The following is a 25,274-nucleotide window of genomic DNA, read 5'->3' as shown; positions in this document are numbered from 1 at the left end:
GCCCCACGTCTGACAAAAACAAAACAAAACAAAAACAGAAGGAAAATACCTCCACAAAACATTGACACACTATTAGGGTCAGAGGCATGAAGAAAAGACTAGACTAATTATGAGTATAGGGCCCACCTAGCCCTCTGGCTGACAGGACTGAGGCCACTTTGGCCTATATTATGAGATTCTGTTTCAGCATCCCCTATCCCCAAAGGAAAGAGACTAATTATTATGTAAATGCTTTTATTTGAAGTACTATATCACTACCAGATTACATCACTTTTCTGGAGTTAAGAGTAACATAATGATGTTGAAAACTAGAGCAAACAGCTTGACAAAGCAAGAGTACATTAAGTCTTACATATTTTTACTTTTTAGTGACCACATCTCCTTGTTATAAGTGTAAAACTAAAACATATATTGTACACTTAGCGTACTTACCCTACAGAATCCCATCTAAGTTCTAGGCTCACTCTCTTCTCAAGCATGTCATATTCAATAGCATTTTAAATTTAAAGAGAGGGTTTGATGATACAGGTTTCAAAATTAATAAGTATTTGTTGAACAGACTCAAGACAAAATATTGTTTAGAGCTTGGATATAAGCAAATTTCGGGTACATTTTTCCTCTACCTATAACAATATATTTTTTTACTTATTCACTTGAAGACCCCCTTAAAAAAGTAGCAAAATCAGCAGACTTGTTGAATGTAATCAAAATATTCTTAAATGTACAAAAAAGGATCATGTAGAAAGAATATTGTAAAAAGATACTGATTTTAAGAATAAAAGAATAAGAAAAGCTTCTATTACATTCTGTGCAGCCAGTTACTTGGGCAAATTTTCAGTACTACCAAGTAAGCAAGGACTACTTCCATCTATATACCTCTGCCCATAGTTTTTGAATAAGAGTTAGCAGACAAGATGGAAAGCAAATGACTGGCTAACAATATTCCTATGCAACCATCTAAGCAAATCTCAAGAGATGGGCATTTTAAGAGGGGAGAGACATAGGGAGAAATACACGCAGCAATGAGAGATGTCAAGGGCAGCATTCCAGGAAGAGAAGAAAGTATTCTGATTATGCACACACTTTAAGTATGCCTGACAGATTCAACTTTGACTGTGGGGGAAAAAAGCTGTTTTTCTGAAAAATCCCCTCAGGGTTCTCATGGTGAACTACTCTTGTAAATTGAAACTAAAAGTCCTTTAGATGACCAAGAATTCCTTAAGCCGTGAGTACTTCACCTGGAAATAGCTGACTTACTAATAATCATGCACCTGGGAACATGGTTGGTTTTATTGAGAGGTGTTGTTTTACACTCTCTTCATCCCCCTACCCATCAAACATGCAAACACAGTCATGACCATCTTGGGCTTAACTTCAACAAGGTCTTCAGGAAGAGCATACACTCTGGCTCCAATTCTTCTAGCCATGGACACTGCGTACCTATTTTTCGAAAATAAAATCAAGATGAAAGAATTTCTTGTCTGTCAAGGACACTATGAGACATCTATTTTCTATTTTCTAATCATTTGGCTGAGATGCAAAAACTCCCTATCAAAAGTACAAATCTGGATTTTATTTTGTGTTTGTATGTGTTCTGTTTTATTGCTTGTACTAATAATATTTATTCACTTATCTGTTCCATCAGGAGCTGAAAATTGAGTATAAATCACTGACATCAGGTGGAAATGAAATTCTACATGTAATTACTTAGATTGGTTGTATTATCCATAGACATTCTTATTACACAGGCAATCAGGTAAGATACCCTCCTTATGGGAACTGAGAGATATGGAGCATAAAATTATGCCACATGCAAAATCCAACTTGCTTTGGTAAGATACAGTGAGTGCTTCTAAATATTTAAGTGAGAGAAGAGAATCTACATGGGATAATGGTTGAACTAAGGAATAGAAAGGGAAGGCAAAGAATAGGACAAAAGGACGATATATGCAGCTAGGGAAATTGGCAGGAACACATCTCACTTAATCATAAGCACTTTCCAGGTGTATTCCAACTGTAATCTTTATAGATATCAAATTTTTATCCTGTCATATGTATACATTTTCAAATAATGAAAATCATTATTGCAGGACGGCACATTAGCTATCTATCTTTTAAAAAGGTACTGCTGTAAGCAGATTTTTCAGATTGCACTGGTACATTTTTCACTGGGTCACTATAGAACTAGGTCATGAGTGAAGAAGGGAAAAGACAAGTAGGAAAAATTTCCTAAGCAGTGTTGCAATACAGGCTTCCCTTGTTTTAATTTTGTTCTTGATTTGCTTTAAAGTATACACTACATTATTCTTATAATTCTCTAAGCAACCTTAAAGGTCAGGTACAAATATAAGCTTTTCTCTCTTTTGAGACAAGAGTTTCAGAACCAAGGCCGTGTTGGCATCAAAACTGTGATCCTCCTGCCTCAGTCTCCCAAGTTCTGAGATTACAGGTACACAATACTATGACTAGCAATGATAAGATTTTATAAACTTTTTGTGCCAGTTCTAAGGCCTGAACTCAGTGCCTGGGTGCTGTCCCTTAGCTCTTCCACTCAAGGATGATGCTGTATCACTTGAGCCACATCTTCACTTCTGGCTTTTTGCTGGCTAACTGGAGATAAGGGCTTACAGACTTTCCTGCTTGGGCTGGCTTTGAACCTCAATCCTCAGATCTCAACATGCTGATTAGCTAGGATTACAGGCTTGAGCTACTGGCACCTGGCCTTATACATTTTTATGGTTTAATCTCTACAAAAATTTCTTTTTTTTTTTGGGTCCGGTCATGGGGCCTGAACTCTGAGCCTGGGCGCTGTCCCTAAGCTCTTCAGCTCAAGGCTAGCACTCTACCACTTGAGCCACAGTGCCACTTCCGGCTTTTTTCTTATGTGGTGCTGAGGAATCAAACCCAGGGCCTCGAGCATGCAAGGCAAGTGCTCTACCACTGAGCCACCTTCCCAGCCCCTCTACAAAAATTTCTAAAGTAATTAGCACAGGCCTCATTTGAGTGATGGAGAACCTCAGACTCAAAGCTACTTCCCCATGAGTATGGCGAAAGCGCCATGATGATCTGCCTATGCCTGTAAGTGATGTGAATCACAACTTTCTTCAGGTTCACTCATTCTGTAGCAAGTAACACTAGTGGCTGAAATGTACTGTCATACGTGGACTTGTCAAAGGACACTTACATGTGGACTCTCATAGGGAAGAGTAGAATGGTGCTTAGCAGAAGTTTGGGAAACTGTGAAGGAGGACATTGGGAGATGGCAGATGAAGGACATGTTATTGTTATATAGAGAGAAAATGAGTCCCCCAAAGGCAAATAAATAGAAGGTAGGTAAGTGGTCATTTTGGGCTTGGTGGGGGCAATGACTACTAATTGCTATGGAGCTTCTTAATTTGGCTGATCCTTGGGCTTGAACTCAGGGCCTGGGTACTATCTCTGAGCTTTTTTTTTTTTTGCTACCACTTGAGCTATAGCTCCAATTCTGACTTTTTTGGTAACTTATTGGTGATAAGAGTCTCACAGACATTCCTGTCTCAGCTGGTTTCAAACTATGGTCCTCAGATCTCAGCTTCCTGAGTAGCTAGGATTACAGACCATGAGCTACCCATACCTGCTTGGAATTTCTTTCTTGGCTGATGACAATGTTCTAAAATTGATTGTGGTGAAGGCTGTACAACTCAGTGAGCACATTAAACTACTGGAATGTATGTAGACTTTAAAATGCATGAATTGGACAATATGTGAATTATATCTCAATAAACCTATTAAAATACTCAAAACCTTACAGAATTTTCCCCAGGTCTGGGGGATGTGGTGTAACCAGAATTAACAATCATATCTGCCTGGCTGCAAAGCCTGTGTTCTCTCCACACGATTCTATACTTTCCCTTACTTGGCATTACTCTGTTTGTCATCCTCTGTTAGATTGCCACTCTTCACAAGGTCATAGTTTATGCAGCCCGGCTGGATGGCATCAATTAGATCCACAACTGCCAAACTAGAGCTGATCGTCTTATCCTAGTAAGAAAGGAAAACAAAGCTAAGAATTTCAAGATGTACAAGTTCACATGTGTGATTTTATATAAAATGCTGAAGACACAACCTAGCAAATTAGAAGAAAAACATAGCAGGAGCCCAAGAATAATTAGCATTCACAAAACCAAAGGGAGTCCTTCCAAATTATAGGTATTATTTTAGCAAACAGAATAATAGTAATATGTGAATATAGATGTAATAGTCAATATAGATTCTTACCTTAAAATTCTGAATGGAAGTTGATTTTCCAGCTTCTCTCAATGTTCTGTTCACCCAGTTCACAATAATATCATCATTAGCTTTCTGACCATCTCCAAGATCCTCCAGGACATTTAGTGTATATCTAAGAGAAACAGAAGAAGAAAAAATGCAAGCATTTGAAAGATATCTTCTGTTTAGAAAACTAGGGTTTAAACTCAGGGAATGGTACTGTCACTAAAGTTATAATGCTCAAGGCTAGTGTTCTACCACTTTGAGCCACAGCTCTATTTCTAGTTTTCTGGTGACTAATTAGAGATAAGAATCTCATGGAATTTCCTGCCTAGGCTGGCTCTGAATTGTGATCGTCAGATCTCAGCCTTCCTAGTTGTTAGGATTACAGGTGTGACCACCAGCACCTGACTAGAAAGATATAGCATCTTTCTTGAAAGAGTACAGATTTCAAGGAAAGACACTCATGCAATGTGAAAAAATATTTGAAGGAGGAGTGGCTTGCCACTCATCTATCTTTTGTAGTATAGGGGCATGAATCACAGTGCTTAAATGTGCAGACACATGCTATGCTATTCTAACAGTGGTAAGGATTTCAAATGAGTTGTGCTCTGGCTTGCTTCTAGTCCTAATGGATATTTTTAGCATTAGTGTTACCAGATCATTTTCAAATGGATACATGGACATGTTCATATTTTTTTGTTTTGTTTTTTGTTTTGTTTGGGTCCGGTCGTGGGGCCTGAACTCTGGGCCTGGGCACTGTCCCTCAGCTCTTCAGCTCAAGGCTAGTGCTCTACCACTTGAGCCACAGCCCCACTTCCAGCTTTTTTCTTTTTGCTTATGTGGTGCTGAGGAATCGAACCCAGGGCCTTGAGCATGCAAGGCAAGCACTCTACCACTGAGCCACCTTCCCAGCCCCGGACATGTTCATATTTTATCCTCACAAGTTTTGTTTTATGAGAGACAGTCCTTGCTGTGTAGCCCAGGCTAACTTCAAACTTGTGATCTTCCTGCTTCTGCCACTAGTGTGGTGGTATTACAGATGTGTACCACCATACCTGGTTTTATTTTTGGGGATGAGAATAGAATTTAGGGCCTCATAATGCTAAATATGTACTGTACTGCTGAGCTACATCCCCAGCCCCTCTAAGAATATTATGCACAAATATTAAATGATGCTGAAGTCCATGTGTCAGGTTTTCTAGGTAAAGAAGGAACTGTCACAGCTCAGATACAACTTACTCAAGACTGAAACTCATGTCACAATCTAAAGTAAGTACAAAAGTGTACTCATGTACATGCTTACTTATGTAAAAAGTAGCATTACAGTGGTAAAGGTAGTATTACGCTGCATCCTAGTAGAGCTTAAAGTGCTAAGAAGTGTACACTACCTCCTCATCAGCTGCCACACTAAAGCTAAGGTCAAAGTTTGGTTCCCATCATTCAGGTCTTGGCCTCCAATGCCAACGAGTGAGAATTTAGCAGGATGCTTCCCCAATTCAATGGCATAGTTGCAGTTCTCCAGCTGCAGACACACAAAAGGAAATGAATGGTTAAAGACTTCCGCTCATTTAATCTGCATCTTTATTTGTGTGGATTGTATACTGCTAAGTTTTTTTGCATGTAACACAATAAAAATCATGTTATCGAAAAAAATTCTGACTGTCCTCTATAGTTAGCAGTAAATGCTTTATGAGGAAGTCAATGATTATAAAAAGTGTTGTTTTTCTGGCTTTTTAACGAAAAAAATTCATGAACTACTTTTATGAAGAACATTTTTTAATCTCCAGAAAAATCTTTTATTCCATATTTCCTAGACCTTTGGCCGAACCTAAAACTCTATTAGCTTTTCTAGAACATTTCGCTGAGCACTACAACTTGTGTAGAAATGGGTTCTCCCAGAGGTGCCCATTATCTTCAGTGACACCTAGGTACAGTGTCATATAACTCACAAGCTGGCCCCAGTGAACCACAGCTCAATGGTGGCAGAAGAACCTGACTGATGACCACCAGTATCTTGCTATCAATTGAACAGAGTAAGGATGGCCCTACTTCAGTCCAGAACCTCAATAGTTCATCATTCACTCGAATAGCCATTGTCATTCCAATCTATAGTACCTTATAGAACACTATTTTATGTTAGTAGAGTACAGTGATTTCTCCTGGGAGAAGGAAAAAGGAAGAAAATAACATTGGCATATTAGAATCATGAATTCTATAAGTTACCTGTCCAACAACAATGAAATAAAGAGTTTTAGATGAAAAAAAAAACAAGACATAGTTCCTGTCTTGGAGAAGCTCAGACTTCAGAGCTTAAGAAAATGAAAGAAGAAATAAGACACGTGGTAACTTCATTACACACCTTTTTCATGTTGGCTCCAAGTTTCGGGTATGGAGGCTTATTCACCTTATTCCAGTCCACGGGCACTTTAATTCGTTCATATAGCTGTAAGATTACCAGGGCATCTTGCAAGTCACTAATGATTTTAAGAAAAGTAATCAATGTTTACAGATAGCTAGACTTTAATTCCCTTAATTAAAGAAACTAGTGTCAAATAGTAACATTAACATTGTTAAAAACATAACCAAAGCCACAATATAAGACTCCTGTTTTCATTGGTCTGTGCTGAAAACAGAGTTAAGGCCACTAAATTCAGTGCCTTTTTGCAAGCAAGGTGCTGTTTTAAAGGCTGGGAATACAGGAAAAAAATCTCTTCTTACATTCAGTTGGAGGGCTGACCAATAAACAAGTACATGAGTAAGAGATGATATGATTTGAGTATACTGAAGTGCTATGAAAAAACAAACAAACAGTACTAGGGTCAGTGTTTAGAGAATCTAGGTCAGTGCTAGGCAGTAATCTGGAAAACAAAGAAAATTGCTAAGGATATGAACCACTAAATGTAGGCAAAGACACTGCATTGTATGGAATAAAATAAGGATGCAAAACATTATATTTGGGAAAGCAAACTTCCAGGTGGAAAAAATAGTATATGGAATATAGGACAGATGTGAGCTAGTCCACTGGGCCAAGAATAGGCTAGGCTGAGAGAACAGTGAGCCAAAGGACCCAAGGCATCACTGATGGTCTGCTGGACTCTTAAAGTACCTGTGCCCTAGAGTACCATAAAAATACTTGTACATCCTCCTACTTATAGTCAGTGACCAGGAAAATGAAGAATTTGGGTTTTTATATGTTAGGAAAATGATGATAGAAACCATCATTTGACATTTTCAAATATAAAAAAAGCTACAAATAAAAATCTTGAAAACCATTAGTGTTGCCCTTATATATGTAGCCACATTCCTGATGCTTCTGTTTACAACGAAGTAGACGGCTTACGCATAGAGATGATTCACGTGGGGATTAACGCCAAGTGAGTTCATCCAGTTACGGAAGGTTCTTTCTTCACGAGTTTCTCCTATTAACAATATTCAATCATTCATTAAATGTCTTATATATGTACACATAGTATCAAACCATGTATTAGTTTATTTGATCTGTTCTATTCATATGTATAGGTTTTCTCCAATATGAACTTCCCAAGCATTCTAACTATATTCTGTCTACATTTCTACTTAAAAAAATTCTTTTTGGGGAGGCTGGGAAGGTGGCTCAGTGGTAGAGTGCTTGCCTTGCATTCATGAGGCCCTGGGTTCGATTCCTCAGCACCACATATGCAGAAAAAGCTGGAAGTAGCACTGTGGCTTAAGTGGTAGAGAACTAGCATTGAGCTGAAGAGCTGAGGGACAGCATCCAGGACCATAGCTCAGGCCACACAAATGACAAAAAACAAAAATAAAAATAAAAAAATCTTTTTTTTAGGGGGCTTGGATGTGGCTTAGTGGTAGAGTGCTTACCTAGCATACATGAAGCCCTGGGTTTGATTCCTCAGTACCACAGAAAACATTTTTTAAAATAGTTAAAAAATTATTTCAAAATTAAACAATACAGATATACTGCAAACAGTTAAGCAAGTTAGGTTTATGAACCTTTCCTTCCATTCCCTTTCTACTTTATGTGTGTATGTGCATGGGGACACACATACACACATGTGTATTCTGAGGCTTGAACCGAAGGCCTTAAGATCTTCTTGCTCTGTTTTGTTTTCTTACAGGCATCATTCTATATTTCAGCTTTGCCTCCAGGTTACAGGTTTTTCTTGGTAAATTGGAGAAAAGGTTCTTGTGTATTTGCTGCCCTCAGATCAGCCTGCTAAGTACCTCTTAGAATTACAGGGTAAACCACTGGTACCTGACTTTTTTGTGTGTGCAGTGCATGGGTTCAAACCCACGGCCTCAAAATGAGCTATGTCACTAGAGATTTATAAACTTTCTAAAATTCCATTCTCTGTTAATATTTTTCCATTATCTCCTCAAATCTGCATACTTCAAAGTAACTGCTGTTATTAATTGTGTTTTTCTAAAACTTTGCTATGCTTCTATGAACCCATATATACTGGCTAATGTGTTTTTCCTTTACCCATTAATAAATACCAAACTACATATAACTATTACTTCTATAAGCCAATGCTAAAACAATGTTACCTGAAAGCTTAGTGGCTGGATGCAGCTCAGAGGAGAATACTTACTAACACTCTACCATTTGAGCCATATTCACAGACCCATATTTTTAAAATCAATTCTCTCTGTGGTAGCACATACAGGAATTCAGAGCCTTGAGCATGTGAGACAGGTCTCTACCACTGAGCTCAACTTCAATCCAGTCTACTTTATTTTCAAAGTTTGCTTGCATTTCTTTTTGTTGATTGTGGGGCTTGAACTCAGGGCCTAGGCACTGTCCCTGAGCCTTCTTGTGCTCAAGGCTGGCACTCTATCACTCAAGTTACAGAGCCATTTCCAGTTTTTGAGTGGTTTATTGGAGATAAAAGTCTCATGGAGACTTTTCTGCCTGGGCTGGCTTGAAACCACAATACTCAGATCTCAGGCTCCTGGGTAGCTAGGATTATAGCCATGAGCTACCCATGCCCAGCTTGCTTGCATTATTATCTCTATACAGAAGCCTCTGGTTTCCACTCACCAGTGTCTACTTTTTAATTTATCTATTTTATTCACTTGTCAAAGCCAAGTGGATAAAGTAACTTACTAAATTAAGATTATGATATTGCCATGCCCTTTATAGTTCTACTCTACAGCCTACACATTAGAATTAGCAAAACTTCCTGTTACCTTCTAGTAGAGTCCAGTCAATATCCTGATTCTCTGGCTTAGTCAGTGCTGGGTACTTATTAAACAAGTTTGCCACAAAGGCCAGGTTCAGTTTGGGGTTTCCACTAACAACATCAGCAGGGGTAACAAACTGTCTGCAACCTAATTTATCTGCTTGTTGAAGCATACTCTCTGCTCTCTTCAAATCATCTGTTTCCTGTTGAAGTAAAATAAAATGACATCTTTTAAAGTCCATACAGAAAATATAAATTTCCTCTATAATTATAGGCAGGTAGGATAATTCTACTTTCTTTTAGTCAACACATGGTATTTATTGTGAAACTTTTGAATGAAAAAAAAGGAAAGTGGCTCAGCAGGATATGCAGTATCTTTAAAGACCACAGATGGCGCCAGATCATGCATGAAAGGATTCACTAAATTAAACTCAATTAGGATTACATCTCTCATGCCCCACAAAAGGCTAAATTAGATTTTTTAAAGACAGAAATTGACAAATAAATTTAAAACTGTTCATGTTTTCAAATTAGATTCTAAGGTATATAGGTATATCTAGTTTTATATATATATATATATATATATATATATATATATATATATATATAGGTATATAGGTATATATAGAAGGTATATAGTTGAAAATGGTGACACTGGAAAAAGGTACTTTTTTCTTTTTTTTTTTTTGCCAGTCCTAGGGCTTGTGAACTCAGGGCCTGGTTGCTGTTCCTGAGCTTCTTTTGCTCAAGGCTAGCACTTTACCACTTGAGCCACAGCACCACTTCCAGCTTTTTCTATGTATGTGGTACTGAGGAACTGTACCCAGGGCTTCATGCATGCTAGGCAAGCACTCTATCATTGAGCCATATTCCCAGCCTCTTGTTTTTGTTTTGTTTTTATAAAATTACTGGAGAAGACTGAGGCACCTGGGTGGTACTAGGAAAAGAGAAAAGTTTAAGGGAAATAACACAAGCTAGGAGAAATAGAGTAAGATTGTGTACAACCTTAAACATCAGAGTATTTTGGACTCAAGTCTAGGGTTGGTAAGAAAATCTTAGAAGGATTCTGAGAAGGAAGCACCAAAGAACAGAGTGTATGAGGAAGGCTGAGAAGTGACTGAAGGATTGTATTAGAATCAGAACCCATTTACCTAGGTAAGCATTCACCTGCCCAGCCATCCGAGACAGCTCGCTTTGTGCAAATTTGGAACCCTTATATCTACCAAGAGGTACATGAGCCTAAGTATTTTGCCTTTACCATACAGACAGGAATATAAGCACACAGTCAGTTAAAAAATTCAGTTTTGGTTTAGTAAATGAAACTAATTGCATAATATAATACATACATGGACTTTTGTTAAACATTATTAAATATATTTGGTATCTAATGAGTATAGGGAAATCCAGAATTCTAAAACTGGGATAATTAATTTAGTCCAACTTTTTAAATGGATGGGCAAAGTAAAATTTAATTTTAGGAAGGAACTTTGTCCAAAATCACTGAACAATACAGGGAAATAATCAGGAAACATGGTCCCTAACAGTGATTCCTCAAATTGGATTATAGATCAGGATTTTGTAAATATATTTACTTGACTCTTAATACACAAACATTGCCAATTTAGATATGAAAAATATAACCATTAAGCCTATTACTGAGGATAATCGAAATACTTGGAAAAGGCTATTTGCCAGTCCTTATTTCCCCTTACTTGCTTTGAATGCTTTTTATCATCATCTGTATAAATCATTAGCACCATGATTATTGGAACTTACTATTTATCAAAGTAAATAAGGCTAGTCCCCCCAGTTACATATACAAAAATACTGTAAAACATAATGCTTAAAATTGTTAACACCACTACATGCAGTTATAACAATTCTTCTATTTCTAAGAAACAGACAATAATTTTGGTAAGATTGTAGAACAAGAGTACCTATACTTACATTGAATCCTGACATGTTAATATCTATCCGTGGTTCACCTTCCTTTTGTCCTTTTGGTGCAATTTGATTGAGAAGGTGGAAATAGGCTTTGGAATCCTACAAACGAATTGAAAATGCCAATGAGATATCATTTACACAGAATGAATATGTCTTAATGTGCTGTGCTAAGAAAGATATTTACATCAGATTCCATAAAACTATAGTGCACAAATCTGTCTTCAAATTTAACAGAATTTAAGCCCCACCCCAAAAGTGTATCTAGCAAACTCTATGTTGTCTAACTTGAATATGGATTAACTGGATTGACTGTACAATTTATTGAAGTCATCAATAATGCTAATAAATATTTCTTCTGTACCTTCACTGAATTACTGAAGTCTATAAGCTTGATAGAGAAAAAAGCATGAAAAATGTAGTAGACCAGAAATCCAGGAAGCATAGGGAAAGAGAAAATAAACAGGTTATATTATTAGAATACATTATATATACACATATATCATAACCTATGGAGAAGACTTCTGTTATGTTAAAAATATATAAACTACACATTTAAATGTCAGCAAGTCTTCAGCGAGAAGCAGTTGGTAGAATAACACTTAACTCTTTAGAGTTCACATTTTAGGATTGGAATATACTTAAATCTCTCACTCTTTCTTTTCCTCCTCACCCCCCTCTTCCTCTCCTCATTCATTCCCTTTCTTGTTCTCTGCAGGACCTCATGCATGTCAGAGAAGTTCAAGCATTCTACTGCTGGGCTATATCCCCAGCCTCAAGCTTATCTTTTGATTTAAGTTGCTGGACATTCTCATCTCTGGAATACAATAAAAATAAAGCAGAATTACTCATATTGGGAATGGGAGGAGTGAATTAGTCTGTGAACTCTTCATGGCATACCTCTTGGAAAGCATTGTAAAAGGTGCAAGTATGCTAAATGTGTCCACACCCATCAAATAAAACTCTGCCTCTCTCGAACACTAGATGACAAAAAACTGAATCAAGACTCTTCAATCCTGTCCCATCAGAAGGCCACCTATCCATCAATGGCAGTTTTCTATTACTAAGCTTCCAATGTTCAGCAAGGGTATCAGAAGTGTTTCAGATAGTAAGTTTTATAGAACAAGTGCATCCTAATCTCAGGTAAATTTATGACAGACATGCCAAATATGAAACCACCAGGAGCTGCCCACAAACTGCATCTTAAGCCACCTATGCAAGGGAGTTTGCATTTCAGTGCTACAAATGGCTCAAAAAAGGGGAGAGGGGAAATCAGTGAGTAAAAGCCACTTCAGAGCAATTCAGGAGAAGTTAACCCAATTCCTATCACTCAGGGGCATAGGATTTCCCATGTTCTAAGCAACAGTGCATTGAAGCTAGGAAAGTGATTTCCCTTCCACTTACTGGCTAAACACACATTCTTTGTTTTTCAAAAGAAAAAATATTTTCTTTAAAAAAATTCCTTTCATACATTGGAAATACACCCCAGTACATGAAACCTACTTCTAAATGAGTTTTTGGTTGAACATCAAATATGATGCAAAATATACCCAGCTGGACATGTTGTATAAGTTGAAAGTAGAGGTGGGGTCAATTGGGTCTTAGACTTTAGAAGGAATCCTTAATTTCAATGAAAAAAATTCAGCACAGCAAATATCCCACAGCTTCCTCCCACCACGAAACATATTGTTAGTATCCCAGGAAATTGTGCCCATAGCCCTGTTGGTCAATGACAGCTGGTGAAGACCCTCTATTTTGTTCCTACAAATCAACACTGGCAGTTTCAAGAGAGTGTAGAAAATGAAACAATGAAGTTGTCTGGTGGTATGATGGGGAAATGGGTTTATAGACATGCCCTTCCCCTGCCAAAAGCATCTTTTGTAAATGAATGCAGGATTTGCAAACACAACACATCCTTCTATACTTTTTTTTTGTCAGTAATGGGGCTTGAACTTTGGGCTTGGGTGCTGTCCCTCAACTCTTCAGCTTGAGGCAAGCACTTTACCACTTGAGCCACAGTGCCATTTCTGATTTCTTGGTGGTTAATTGGAGTTAAGAGTCTCACAGACTTTCCTGCTCAGGCTAGCTTTGAACCATGATCCTCAGATCTAAGCCTCCTGAGTAGCTAGGATTATAGGTGTGAGCCACTGGCACCCAGATTCCTTCTATACTCTTTAAGTTATTTGAAGATGACATATAATGCCAATTATAATGGAAATGCTAACCGAATAGTTGTGATACTATATTATGTTGGGTCTAACAACAAGATAATGAAGTCTGCGCATATCCAATAATACACAAATTTCCTCCTATATATTCAATGTACAGATGTGGAATGCAAAGATGGGGGAGGCAACTATATTTGTTACAATTATTTTGGTCCCTCTCCATGTAAGGAGCCAAAGGCATCATGTGGTAAATGAATGTTACCAGTGCCTTCCTACCTCGCTTGTTTTTTCCCCCCTGACTGTCTATGAGTGTGAAAGCTCAATCTAATTCCAGAAGTATTTGGGAAACTTTTCTGTACCAGGCCTTGTTTTAGAGATCAGGTTCAGTAGGAAGGTAACTGGGACAGGGGCTCAGGTAGGATTCAGAGAAATAACAAACACTCATGACTTCCTAACATCTAAAGATAAGAGAATACAACAGGTACAAAGATAAGCAAGAAGCCAGGTGGCCTGTAATCCTAGCTACTCAGGAGGCTGAGATCTGAGTAGTTTGAAGCCAGCCCAGGAAGGAAAAGTCCAAGAGACTCTTACCTCAATTTAACTAGGAAAAAGCTGAAATGGTAGAGTGCTAGATTTGAGCACAAAAGCTCTGGGACAGAGCCCAGGCCCCAGGTTCAAGCTGTAGAACCAGCACATACATACAAAAACAGTAACCAAGAAAACTGACGGTGACAATAATTTTGATGTTTTCACTCTTCTAGGTTTTTTCTCATTCTTTTTCCTTTTCTCATTTTGTGTTTCCCAATACTGAGACTCAAAAGCCTGGTACTTTGCTCAGGTTTTTTCATTTATGGTTGGTGCAAAAGCACTTGAGCCATGTCTTTGGTTCTGGCTTTTTGAGATAATCCTACGGATTTGTCCATCCAGGTTGGCCCTAAACTGCCATTCATAGATCTCAGCTTCTTGAGCACCAAAGACTATAGGCATGAGTCATCAGCACCTGCCTTTTCTAGGTGGCTTTTCTAACAGGCTCATTTGCATGAGAAAGGCAGGAGTAGAAGGATCATGTTACAACTTGTAAACTCCATATTTAATAATAGGCAGAATACAAAACATTATACTATAATGCATTGAGTTTTCCATGAAATGAATACGTGGTGTTCACATGCTTATTTGGGCTACTTTTGCTCTAAAATCTATGTGGATGCCTTGGAGTGGAGGGGGTAAATACTTGCCTGGCATGCCAGAGCCTATAAGAGTGCAGATTAATAAACAAAAGGGACTTAAAAAAATAAAATCTACCATCAGGCCAACAGGCAACATGGTTTGTTGATAGTGATATAGCATTAGGACTGCCTCTGTTATAAAGGATGCAATTCTCCAGATCATTATATTGCCCCGAGCATCCTGACTCTTTGCAGTTACCTTGATGTCAGCACTGAAATTGTTGATCTTTTGCCAGCCCGAGTTTTCCAAATGAAAGTTTGCCCACCTAAGCAGAAGCTCTTCTGGAGACAATTTCATAAGCTCCTCCAAAGTCTCACCATCTCTAAGTAAAGCAGCCAACGCTGAAGAAAATAAAAACTTCAATCAATGTATGATATGACAAAGGGTCACGCCAAGTTTACTCAACCTTTTTGTTTTTCTTGGAAGACAAGGTTTCACTTCGTTACCCAAGCTAGCCTTGAACTTATGATCCTCCTGTCCCAGCTTCCTAAGGGCTGGGATTATGAGTGTGCATTATCATGCCCAGCTTTGCCCAGTCTTTTTGAGACGATCTTAATAGAGATGTAAGAACTAGTATAGCATAGTTCTGGCTTCATGAGTATAATCTAATAAAAATAAATATGTGAGTAGATAATTATTTTACAGAGTGATACATAGACATTGTATTGTGAGAATGCACAGAAAACATATAATAGAAAAAGTAATATTACTTATTATTCTCCACATTTGAAATACCAAATTAGATTTAACATTTATTGACTTTAACATTTTCTACATAATTATGTATTTGCATTAACTGTTCTAATTTAGTAGTTAGTAGGGATTATAGAAGATGTTTAAACTGGGGAAATTTTTGATTAAGGCATTCTACAGGTGTTGGGGGAGTAGCTCAGTGGTAGTGTGCTTAACTAGCATGTGTGTATAAAGGCCCTGAGATCCATCCCCAGAATGAAAGGCCTCAAATCCAAGAAGTTGGGTAGCTCTTATGAAATAACTGCCTCCCATAAAATGAAAGACTAATGTTGAACAAGAAAGTTAGTACTATTTGATTTCTAAAGTTCTAATTATACCTCTATCAGGCAAAGATCATCTTTGATAGATTCGTGTCATTATGGTGCTCAGGGATTTAAGCAAGATGAGAAGTAGCGTGTTGATATGTACAGAGCCCTCCTTCTGGTTACCCTCCTCCCCACCATCAAAGGCTGGAAAGAATCAAATAACCCAACATCTACATATCTAATTTATTTCATGAGCCAATATAATTTTGTTTTCTTTCCACACTTTCCATCAATTAAGCAAGGGTAACATTGATATGATGTCAGCAACTGGAGCAATTTTTGTTTTGTTTTGGTCAGTCATGGGGCTTGAGCTTGGAGCCTGGGTGCTGGCCTTGAGCAAAAGAGCTCTTTTGCTCAAGGCCAGCACCCAACCACTTTGAGTTATGGCACCACTTCTGATTTTTGGTGATTAATTGGAGATAAGAGTCTTAAGAAGGACTCTCTTGCTCAGGCTGGCTTTGAACCACAATCCTCAGATCTCAGCTTCCTGAGTAGCTAGGATTATAGGCATGAGCCACTAGCACCTGGGTAACTGGTGCAATTTTAGTCATTCAAAAGTAGGATCTTAGTGCCAGGCCCAGTGGCACATGTCTGTGAAGTTCCTGCTACTTGGGAGGCTAAGGACGAGGATCACTTGAGCCCAGAAGTTTGATTACAAAATAAAAGAAAAAAAGTAAATAAAAGTAAACATTTAAAAATTCAGAAATAAAATAAAAGCAGTACTAAAAATAATAACAAGAAAAAAGGACAAACTATTAGAGAAGCTCCTTCTTTCTAGATCCTTTAATATATTGGAATCCACCAAGTCTGGCAGAGTAGTGGGTCACTGCTGGAATCTTGTAGTACTTCTCTGTTCCCACCTTATTGGTTAGTGCTGGTATGTGAGTCCAAGAGTTAAAGATCAAACTGGGTAACAGTCAGATCCTCCCACAACAAAACAGAAACCAAGCAAAACCTTTAGGGCTAGGGGTGTATATAACTCAGTGGTAGAGCACTTGCCAAGTATGCACAAGGCTCTGGATTCTATCCCCTGCACCACACAAGATAAGTAGGACTTTCTGAGTAGATTGAAAATGTGCAAAAGCCAGTCCTATGACATGTAAATGTCCAACATAGGATTTGGCAGACATTATGAGACCTTGAAAAATATGGAGAATCCCAAATATATACTCTTCCATCAAAGTAATTAAGAACTATTATGATGGGAGTGATGCTGGAAATTCTGAAATAAAATATGAATATCTGGAGCAATAATCAACATTTAAAATTTTAGAGAACTGCCTACTACCTGACAGCCATTGGATTGTATATAAGCATGCACTCTGTAAATAATGAGATCTAGAAGTCTATGCTGTTAAAAGGATGGAGGATTTTTTTTTCTGGCTCAGGAAATATAGGAACGCTAAGATAGATGGCAAGACTGTGAAAGCAGTCTAAATCTATGATAGAATATAAAAGGCATTATAAATACCATGGAGCTCAGGGGCGTCATGCAGTAGAGGCTGTGTGGACCCTACAGAAAAGGCTGTTACCTTTGGGGACTTGGGAACATTATTTTTGTACCTTTGTTGTAGATAAAATTTAAAGTGCCAGACAAATGTAAATTACTACAAAAGAAGAGTTATAATTAGGCTGTTTCCCTGAATAACTAAATAGCATTATCTTATGTTAATTCTAGTTATCATCTAATCACCTCAATTTAAGTGAAAGTATAATAGTTTGTATGAATAGAAAAAGATACCCCCAATAAACCACTTTCCCAATAATGACTATGTTCCATTACCTTCATTCCGGCTTAACTCAATGTCTGCAAACAAACCGATCTTAATAATCTGCCAAAGCAGACCCAACACCAGATGAGGTTTCCCAGCCCGTAAATCCTCTGCACCAATGTTCACAACGTGACACCCAATGGCAGATGCAGAGTTCAGAGCCAAATTCAAGTTTTCCTGCAAGACAGCCAAATTACAATTACACTTGCTTTTTGACCTTTCCATTTTTCCCAGTGAAAATTTTCACTGAAAATATTACTCAGATGTTTTATTTGGCCCCTTCTGAATTATGCTGACACTAAAGGAAAAGCCCAAGTGACTGCAGTAAATATATCCATGTGGATAGTGTCGTATTTCAAAAAAATGTCTTAATGAGAGTCCCAGAAGTATGGCATGCACCCAAGTCAAGTTCTAGAAGCTACCGATCTCTATCTGATGCCTGAGGCTGAGGGGATCTTACCATTTAATAGTCTAATATTCTTCCAATGGAAAAAGAAAGAATGCTCCATTCCTTTAAATAGGCCAACTCATGAAGGGTTTAAATATTGTCCTTGAGCTCATGGCTTGGGCACTGTCCACTCAAGACTGGCGCTCTGCCACCTGAGCCAAACCTCTACGTCTGACTTTTTAGTGGCTAATTGGAAATGAGACTCCCACAGATTTTCCTGCCCAGTCTGGCTTAGGACTGCAATCCTCAGATCTCAGCCTCTTGAGTAGCTAGTATTATAACAGGAATGAGATGGTGGTACCCAGCTGGAAATATTCTACCACAAGAGACCATAGGGCTTTGAAATGAGGCAGAGATTTGCACCACAGTTCTTTATTAACCTTTGGCAAACTTTCAGACTTTTCTGAGTTTCAGCTCTGAGGGTTAAATGAGATACTATGTGGTGAGTACAGAATATGCAGTGTGTAGAACAAGCTTTCCTGGTTTTATACCAGTTCCATGGCAAGAGTGGAGAACAGGGTGTACCTGAATGATGAAGGGTGTAAGTTTCTTCTTGTTGATTGCACGTTCATCAATTGTATCAGGAACTGAAAGGTTGATCATTTTGCTGCAACAAAAATGAAAAAAGTTAATTACTCTTAAAGAGTCTATAAAACATGTCTTTCATGTGATCTAAACAAGAAACCATGTTGATTGATCACAATAAAAACTACATACAAGCCTAGCACTGGTGGTTCACACCTGTAATCCTAGCTACTCAGGAGGCAGAGAGCTGAGGATTGCAGCTCAAAGCCAGCCCAGGCAAGAAAGTCCATGAGATTCTTATCTCCAACTAACTACCAGAAAACCGGAAGTGGCACTATGGCTCAAGCAGTAGAGCCCTTGCCTTGAGCTGAAGAGCTGAGGGACAGTGCCCAGGCTCAGAGTTCAAGCCCCACGACCGACATAAAAAAACAAAAACAAACTAAAAGAAAAAACTATACTCATAAAATGCTTAAAAAAAAAACAACCAAAGAGCTGAAGGTATAGCTTGGTGGCAAAGTGCTTGCATAGCATACAAAAGGCCTTGGGTTTGATCTCCAGCACCAAAACCAACACCAAAAATATGACCAAAATGTTTATAGTAGTTGAGACTCTGAATAGAGTGTGGGAGCATATTTTCTCATGATTACATTTTTTTGAGATACTGGGGTTTGAACTCAGGGTTTCCGAATTATTATACAAGCACTCAGCCACTTGAGCCATATTGCTAGCCCTGTATTGTTTACATTCTGAAAATGAATAATCTGCATATTGAAAAGGATCAGTGAACAATTATGATAACCAGATATACATTGAAACTCTTCTACATGATTTAATTTATATTTAAATTTTACCCTCTATCCAAAAAACAGTAATACATTATTTATTGAGAAGACTTTTTTGATGCTACAGGAAGAAACAGACTCACACATGAGGTCCACCCCATCTTCTATCACTGAGCTATACCCCCATCCAAGCAAGGGATTGTTTCATTCACTCAAGTCTTACTTCTGCTTTTTCATGGTGCTTGAGCTGGAATCCAGCATTGTACTGCTGAGTTACACTCTTAGCCCCCTTCACCACATGCTTTCTGAGTGTCTCAAGAAGCTAGACACTCCATTTGGTACTGGTAATACAGTGGAGAGATAAAGAAAGATTAGTTAGGCTACAGTCTGTCACTTACTAGAAAGAAAATATTTTCTTTTGTTGGTTATGGGGCAGGGCCAGGGTGCTATCTCTGGGCAATTTTTGCTCAAGGATAGTGCTCTAAAGGCACACCTCCAATTCAGGTTTTCTGGTGATTAATTGGAGATAAGAGTCTCACGGACTTTCCTGCCTGGGCTGGCTTCAAACTGCGATCCTTAGATCTCAGCCTCCTAAGTAGCCATGATTACAGGTATGAGCCACAGCATCTGGCTAGAAAAAAACAATCATATTTGGTACTATTTATATATTTTTAAAAATTTATTTGGTGGGGAGAATTGATCCTCAGGGCCCCAAACATCCATGGTTCATGGTATGTTCTACGTACATACATAGTATATGGAAAGATGCATGGTTTTCCCTATTCACCATAAAATTTCTTACAGATGGTACTATAAACAATTAAAATGTTATGAATCTCAGCCTAAATTTTACCACATGGGGGGTGTGGAAGGTAAATATTGCACACTTGGAACTAGTGTTGCGGATTTTAAAATATTTGCATACACATAATGAGGTTATTGTGAGGATGTCAAACAAATTTCATTTGTGTCATATATACCTTGCACACATAACCAAAGGGTGATTTTGATTTGTTTTTTATGGTGCTAGGGATGAAAGCCAGGGACTCAAACATGCCAGGCAAGCTGCATCTCTACCATGGAGCTACCCCTGGCCCAGAAAGTAATATTATACATTATTTTTAGTGCACCTGCATTTTGACAGTGACTTGCCACATAAAGTTAGGTGTGGAGTAGTCCACTTGCAGTGTCATTGAAGTAGGAAGGTCAGGTCTAGCCAGCACCATATTGACCACATGGTGAATGGTAGGGTCTACCATCTCTTCTTCATGCTAGGGGAGGGTGACGCCTCCCAGGTGATGCATATGCCCAGATCCCTATCAGCACTTGGCTGATAGGTTACTGAACCTGTCAGTCCAGTGCCTGGGACCGGGAGTGTTCTGTGACCCTGTCCTGTGCTGGCACACTATTTAGACTCTGACAAGCATAGGCACCCTTACATGTGTCTCCATTTTTGTGTCCTGTGTCCTGTCTCCTGGCTCTCCAGACATCATGGAATCCCAATTCAGCTCTCCATCAGTGCTGAATTAGTTTGTTGGTATTGTTTTTGTTCTTTTCTTTCTCCTTGGCCTGTGTCCTAGCTGTGTTATGTATTAGTGGGCTGCAGGCCTTTATTACAACAGGCTGCCTGCAGACTGCTATGTAATAAAGATCCAAGATTCATTCTCCCAAAATGTGTCTTCTCTGATAATTTACCTTACAAATGTCAGAGCTTAAAATGTTTCAGATTTTGAGCATTTTGGCTTTCAGTTTTTGGATTAGGAATGCTCATGACAGAAAGGAACCTAAACACATGTGGAGTTCACTATCCTAGTCCACAGCTGCATGGCTTCTGAGTGTATAAGCCTGAATTTGAACCTGGGTCTATCAGTCTTGGAGCATGCTCTTAACCACTGTGCTACACTGCCTCTGTAAAGAAAAGAAGCAGCAGAGAGCACTGAGGTTTTCCCATCACTTCTGCCAAGACCCTGCCGGCTATGGGGGAGTCACAGTGACAGGAGCTTTTTAAAAATAGGTCACTGGAGAGAGTGAACTGAAGGTAGCCCTTTTTTTTCCCTTTGGAAGCTATCGCATTTCAGAATAGACACTGACATACTTAAATGAACGAAGTAGTAATGTACTGCTTGCTAGTGATGAGAAGAAATGGGTGCTGAGTTTTTAGTCTCTGACAGTTTTCTTTTCAGAGAAAGACTTAAGAGATGAAACAAAAGGGACTGAAGTGAGGTAATTCTCCTGTGTTTCTTTCCTGAGATGCAGCTGCCAATCATTTAGAAACAAACTGAGCAAGTTTATGGAAGGACATTTTTGGAAATCTGTAGATAAAACAAGTTAGCATCTTACCAAAGCACAATTCCATCACCAACAGCTTTGAACAGGTCATCAGTATTTGGGTTCATAGGTATAACATGTCTGCAATCTGGATCATTTTCCAAGGCCTTGTTTATCCAGTTAACAAAAGCATATTTTTCTTCCTCTAAAATCATGAATGAAAAACAGTTCATACTTTGTATTAATCTTTTGACCCCCCAAACCTAAAATAGTTGTAATAGCAGTATTGAACAAACACGTGGCTATCATCTTTGGACACCAGATACTTGGATATAACCAAAAATGAACAAAAACAGTTCACTTACTGATCCTCAGAGAAGTTACTTATAAAGTCTTTTAAAAATTGTATGCATAAGCCAGGTGCTGGTAGCTCATGCCTGGTATCCTAGTTACTCAGGAGGCTGAGATCTGAGGATTATGGTTTGAAGCCACCATGAGCAGGAAAATCATTGAGACTCTTATAAAGTATTTTAAAAAGCCAGAAGTGGAGCTGTGGCTCAAATGGTAAAGTGCTAATCCTGAGCAAAAAAGCTCATGGACAGTGCCCACACTCTGAGATCAAGTCCAAGTACCGGTACAAAAAAAATTACATTTATAGGACTGCACAACTCTACTGTAATAAAATCTATCATGACATGAACTGTGTCTCTTGTAAGCTAAAAAAAATCATACAATAAAAACCTGTCATATAAAAAACCCTGTCATAACTTTATGGTATTACATCTAAGCTCAAGTGCATCTAACCAAGGACATCAATGGTATTCTTTTTGTTTATTTATTTATTTATTGCGTGCTGTGGGGCCCCGTGCTGTCCCTGAGCTTTTGTGCTCAAGGGACACACTAGCACTTTAACACTTGAGCCATAACTCCACTTATTGCTTCTTGTGGTTAATTGCAGATAAGAGTCTCACTTGCTGACTTTTCTTCCTGAACTGGCAGTACTCAGATCTCAGCTTCCTAAGTAGAGATTACAGGTGGGAGCCATTGGCACCTGGCTGGGATTCTTTTGTTTTGTTTTTGTGCTGGTCCTGAAGCTTCAACTCAGGGCTTTACACTCTAGCTTGGCTTTTTCACTCAAGATGGATACTCCACCACTGAGTAATAGCTCCACTTCTGGCTTCACTGAGTCATATCTCTACTTCTGACTTTTTGCTGGTTAATTAGAGATGAGATTCTCTCACACTTATTCACCTGGGCTAGCTTCAAACTACAGTCTTCAGATCTCAGCCTCCTGAACAGTTAGGATTATAGGCATGCGCCACTGGCACCTGGCTTGGTGGAATTCTTAATCAGAACCCCCTCCCCCCAATGACCTTACAGTAGCTACCCTACTCCAGTCTACATCACCTGGAACCCATTACCTGAATAAGAATGCTGAGTCCCTTCACTGGAGAGCTCTGAAGTCCCCCCCAGAGCACAGATACCCTCCTTCCTGTTGATTGCCTTGCGGAAGGTTTTAGCAATATCACTGCTTTTTACCTCTTGGAAAATCTAGTAAGAAAAGAATTTTGTTGATTGACAACTCAGGCACAACAATAAGCATACTTGTCTTATTTTAGATCTTGATGGCTATTGTTTTCCCCAGGTGATGAGTGTTAAAAGGAAAATTGGGCTTGAGTTTTTGCAATGCTAAACAAATCTATCATGGTACTACTCCAGATGAAGCTTCAAGTCAATTGCACACACTTTTCAAAAACACGAAGTGCTACATGCATTGAATCCCTTGTAAGCTCAAAAGTAGGGTTGTTGAAAAGCACAGGTCAACCTGTTAATTTCCTATTTTTTTTTTTTTTTTGGTCAGTTGTGGGGCTTGAACTCTGGGCTTGGGCACTGCCCCTAAGCTCTTCAGCTCAAGGCTAGCGCTCTACCACTTGAGCCACAATGCCACTTCCTAACCCCAATTCTTAATGTAAAGAATGTTACTTAAAAACACTTAAAATACACTTTTAAAAAGTGCAGCATATGGGGGGGAGGGGGGAGGCTGGGAAGGGATGTGAAGGGTAAACAAATGGAGGAGGCTGCAATGCTTGGTAAGAAATGTACGCATTATCCTGCCCATGTAATTGTAACCCCTCTGTACAGTATCTTCACAAATAAAATAAAAAAATTAAAAAAGTGCAGCATAATGGTAGCTAAAGTAAGAGTCCATTTAATCAAAAGTTGTAAGAGAGTCAGGATTTGAAAAATCTGTTCCTCTCCTTTCCTCTCTCCCTTCCACTCTCCTCCTTTTCTTTGTCTCTGTCTGTCTCATTTGTTTCTGAGGATAGACCCTAGGGCCTTGAAAGTTCAGGTAGGTAACTCCACCACTGAGTTATAACCCCAAACCTAGCTTATCTTCACAATAAGGAAAGTGGCTAACAAGTTAATGTGTATACTCTAATTGTATAAAACAGGTTGAAACAGTGCAAATTTCACATCCTAGCTCACTAAATTGACTGGGTAGGCATTCTAATGGCATCTCTATATACTCCCCAAGCCCCTCTCCCCAAACTTGTCCCTGATCTACCAAGGTACAGCACTGCCTCCAGTTGCATAGAAGCAATGTACATAAACTTCAAAGAACTTCCTTTAAATGCTGTTTAGAACCCTCATTTAAGTGACCCTATCAAAAGAAACACAACTGTAATGGAAAGTTTGCTAAAGAAATGTAAATTAACTCAAAGGTCTTTCATGCTGTCAATGAATATATATATTCTCATCTCAGCATGATTGTAGCCTATGCCTAGAATAAGATCATAATATATAGCAGTTCATGCTGGGAAAATCCAGCCCATGAAATACTAAAACCTTGCTGAAGACTGCCAAGTTTCAAGAAGGAGAGAACAATTTTGTAACTAGTCCATCAGAACAAGTGACATTTTGTAATCTGTACCAAGGTTGCTGCCTGCATCATCTCATACCCTTACCTTTCTTGTCCCCTTACCTTTCCTGAAACCTGACTTGCCTGAGTCTAGAAACAACTGATTCAAGTTTTCCCACTTTCTATATCTGCAAGTCTGTGGTATGCCAGTAATTTTACAGAAAGTGTTTTTGGTGTCTATATCTACAATACAGAAGATGTACAGACACATTAACTTTTCTAGATATTGTGTGCAAATGATAAACCCACTTTCTTCTCCATAGCACTGACTCTCATCTGAATTGGACACTCCAGGTAATTTTTCTATTATTCAAGCCAAACTAATTGAATTGAGTCACTCCCTGGAATGTGGCAAAGCCTGAATTAGAATGTGTTTTGATCCATAGCTTCCCTTTTTGATAACAAGGCACCTGGCTCAGTAAGGAGACAAGTACTTCATTCCAATTCTGTGTCATTTAGTTAAACATTGTGGAGTAAGTTAAAATCTGACAGGTTGGGGCTGGGAAGGTGGCTCAGTGGTAGAGCGCTTGCCTTGCATGCATGAGGCCCTGGGTTCGATTCCTCAGCACCACATAAGCAAAAGGAAAAAAGCCGGAAGTGGCACTGTGGCTCAAGTGGTAGAGTGCTAGCCTTGAGCTTAAGAGCTGAGGGATAGGGCCCAGGCAGAGTTCAGGCCCCACAACTGGACCCCCCCCAAAAAAAATCTGACAGGTGGTCCTATGCTTCCATAAGAA

The 25,274-nt window shown here is 38.8% G+C and overlaps 1 protein-coding gene across 4 annotated transcripts in view; it reads right to left on the bottom strand.

Annotated features, from left to right (window-relative positions):
* Positions 1–217: 217 nt before the first annotated feature.
* Pls3 (plastin 3) overlaps positions 218–25,274 on the bottom strand; it is an 85,549-nt gene continuing 60,492 nt past the window's right edge. For all 4 annotated transcript variants that reach the window (XM_013035960.1, XM_013035961.1, XM_013035963.1 and 1 more), the window contains 13 exons: positions 23,042–23,171; positions 21,693–21,825; positions 18,571–18,652; positions 17,609–17,774; positions 14,966–15,108; positions 11,379–11,474; positions 9,439–9,634; positions 7,592–7,670; positions 6,611–6,725; positions 5,640–5,773; positions 4,258–4,381; positions 3,896–4,020; positions 218–1,440 (listed from right to left, as the gene is read on the bottom strand). In XM_013035960.1, coding sequence (XP_012891414.1) covers positions 1,308–1,440; positions 3,896–4,020; positions 4,258–4,381; positions 5,640–5,773; positions 6,611–6,725; positions 7,592–7,670; positions 9,439–9,634; positions 11,379–11,474; positions 14,966–15,108; positions 17,609–17,774; positions 18,571–18,652; positions 21,693–21,825; positions 23,042–23,171 — 1,656 coding nt within the window. In that variant the 3' untranslated portion in view covers positions 218–1,307. The remainder of the gene's footprint in view (positions 1,441–3,895; positions 4,021–4,257; positions 4,382–5,639; positions 5,774–6,610; positions 6,726–7,591; positions 7,671–9,438; positions 9,635–11,378; positions 11,475–14,965; positions 15,109–17,608; positions 17,775–18,570; positions 18,653–21,692; positions 21,826–23,041; positions 23,172–25,274) is intronic.

This window comes from Dipodomys ordii, unplaced genomic scaffold (genome assembly GCF_000151885.1).
Source record: "Dipodomys ordii isolate 6190 unplaced genomic scaffold, Dord_2.0 Scaffold233, whole genome shotgun sequence".
Classification (NCBI taxonomy): domain Eukaryota; kingdom Metazoa; phylum Chordata; class Mammalia; order Rodentia; family Heteromyidae; genus Dipodomys; species Dipodomys ordii.
The sequence above is the reverse complement of the archived record's forward strand: the minus strand, read 5'-3'. Positions and strand labels throughout refer to the sequence as shown.